This window comes from Oncorhynchus mykiss, chromosome 10 (assembly GCF_013265735.2).
Source record: "Oncorhynchus mykiss isolate Arlee chromosome 10, USDA_OmykA_1.1, whole genome shotgun sequence".
Lineage (NCBI taxonomy): Eukaryota > Metazoa > Chordata > Actinopteri > Salmoniformes > Salmonidae > Oncorhynchus > Oncorhynchus mykiss.
In genome coordinates this window covers 86,241,008-86,243,507 of record NC_048574.1, presented here as the reverse complement: position 1 = coordinate 86,243,507, position 2,500 = coordinate 86,241,008, and the positions used below count along the sequence as shown (strand labels likewise).

Below are 2,500 nucleotides of genomic sequence, written 5' to 3'. Positions count from 1 at the left end.
ATGAGGCATTATGACGGCATTATGAGGCATTATGACGGCAGTATGAGGCAGTATGACGCCGTACGACGCTTTCTGTAAACTAGATCTGGACAACTTGATGACTGACATTTTGAGACTGTATCAACAGCGGACAAATAAAAACTAATTATCCTGAAAGATGGAATGTTCCTTTCAGTGTAAACCATTTAAACACGGTGTCGATTAATGAACGTCGTACTGCGGTCGTGTTGTGGTCGTACTGCGGTCGTGTTGTGGTCGTACTGCGGTCGTGTTGTGGTTGTGTTGTGGTCGTACTGCGGTCGTGTTGTGGTCGTACTGTGGTCGTGTTGTGGTCGTACTGCGGTCGTGTTGTGGTCGTACTGCGGTCGTGTTGTGGTCGTACTGCGGTCGTGTTGTGGTTGTGTTGTGGTCGTACTGCGGTCGTGTTGTGGTCGTACTGTGGTCGTACTGCGGTCGTGTTGTGGTCGTACTGCGGTCGTACTGCGGTCGTGTTGTGGTCGTACTGCGGTCGTGTTGTGGTCGTACTGTGGTCGTACTGCGGTCGTGTTGTGGTCGTACTGCGGTCGTACTGCGGTCGTGTTGTGGTCGTACTGCGGTCGTGTTGTGGTTGTGTTGTGGTCGTACTGCGGTCGTGTTGTGGTCGTACTGCGGTCGTACTGCGGTCGTGTTGTGGTCGTACTGCGGTCGTGTTGTGGTTGTGTTACTTACGAAGCTGTACGTTCTGGGGGTTTTGACCGGCAGGAAGAAGCCTCCGTGTGCATAGGGCTGCAGACACGACGTGTCCCCTACGCTGAAACTGTAGGGAGAGAGGACTGACACACACACACACATTATTATCAACAGTGATACAACCTGTGACCTGTCGTAGGACTGTCGTATCAGCACCTGTGACCTGTCATTGGCCTGTCGTATCAGGACCTGTGACCTGTCATTAAACTGTCGTATCAGGACCTGTGACCTGTCATAGGCCTGTCGTATCAGGACCTGTGACCTGTCATAGGCCTGTCGTATCAGGACCTGTGACCTGTCATTAAACTGTCGTATCAGGACCTGTGACCCGTCATAGGACTGTCGTATCAGCACCTGTGACCTGTCATAGGACTGTCGTATCAGTACCTGTGACCTGTCATAAGCCTGTCGTATCAGTACCTGTGACCTGTCGTAGGACTGTCGTATCAGTACCTGTGACCTGTCATAAGCCTGTCGTATCAGTAGCTGTGACCTGTCATTGGCCTGTCGTATCAGGACCTGTGACCTGTCATAGGCCTGTCGTATCAGGACCTGTGACCTGTCATTAAACTGTCGTATCAGGACCTGTGACCTGTCATAGGACTGTCGTATCAGCACCTGTGACCTGTCGTAGGACTGTCGTATCAGTACCTGTGACCTGTCATAAGCCTGTCGTATCAGTACCTGTGACCTGTCATAAGCCTGTCGTATCAGGACCTGTGACCTGTCATTGGCCTGTCGTATCAGGACCTGTGACCTGTCATAGGCCTGTCGTATCAGGACCTGTGACCTGTCATTAAACTGTCATATCAGGACCTGTGACCTGTCATAGGACTGTCGTATCAGCACCTGTGACCTGTCATAAGCCTGTCGTATCAGTACCTGTGACCTGTCATAAGCCTGTCGTATCAGGACCTGTGACCTGTCATAAGCCTGTCGTATCAGTAGCTGTGACCTGTCATAAGCCTGTCGTATCAGTACCTGTGACCTGTCATAAGCCTGTCGTATCAGTAGCTGTGACCTGTCATAAGCCTGTCGTATCAGTACCTGTGACCTGTCATAAGCCTGTCGTATCAGTACCTGTGACCTGTCATAAGCCTGTCGTATCAGTAGCTGTGACCTGTCATAAGCCTGTCGTATCAGTACCTGTGACCTGTCATAAGCCTGTCGTATCAGTAGCTGTGACCTGTCATAAGCCTGTCGTATCAGTACCTGTGACCTGTCATAAGCCTGTCGTATCAGTACCTGTGACCTGTCATAAGCCTGTCGTATCAGTACCTGTGACCTGTCATAAGCCTGTCGTATCAGTACCTGTGACCTGTCGCGCAGTGCCGTTGAGGGTGTCCATGCCGTTGACCTCTCTGAAGAGAACACTCTGTCCAGTCTGGAGGCCGTGGGTCCTGCTGTCCATACAGGTTACCACCCCTGGGTTACCCTACAGAGCCGAGGTTAGAGGTCAGAGAGGAGGGTGTGTGTGTGTGTGTGTGTGTGTGTGTGTGTGTATACCTGTGTGATGTTCTGAATAAACATCTCCTTGGCTTCCTCTCCAGTGGGGTCCGACACCTCAAACTGGTCCCCGAAGTCACAGAACACTCTCACACAGATCCCATACGCGTCACACCCAATGAACTGCAAGGGAACAGAGACGCCATGCTTTTAGTTCCCGGGGGGGGGGGGGTAACGGGGGGGGGGTAACGGGGGGCGGGGGGACGAGGCCGCAGACCAAATCATCTCTCCTGTCTCCTCACGTGTGCACTTCAACTTCCATGGA

General features: G+C 52.2%; 1 protein-coding gene across 1 annotated transcript in view; it reads right to left on the bottom strand.

Moving 5' to 3' along the window:
* LOC110514691 (ubiquitin-like modifier-activating enzyme 6) overlaps positions 1 to 2,500 on the bottom strand; it is a 54,869-nt gene that overhangs the window by 42,141 nt on the left and 10,228 nt on the right. Inside the window, exons 8-10 of the mRNA XM_036934367.1 lie at positions 2,236 to 2,358; positions 2,041 to 2,164; positions 709 to 812 (exon numbers count right to left, since the gene is read on the bottom strand). Coding sequence (XP_036790262.1) covers positions 709 to 812; positions 2,041 to 2,164; positions 2,236 to 2,358 — 351 coding nt within the window. The remainder of the gene's footprint in view (positions 1 to 708; positions 813 to 2,040; positions 2,165 to 2,235; positions 2,359 to 2,500) is intronic.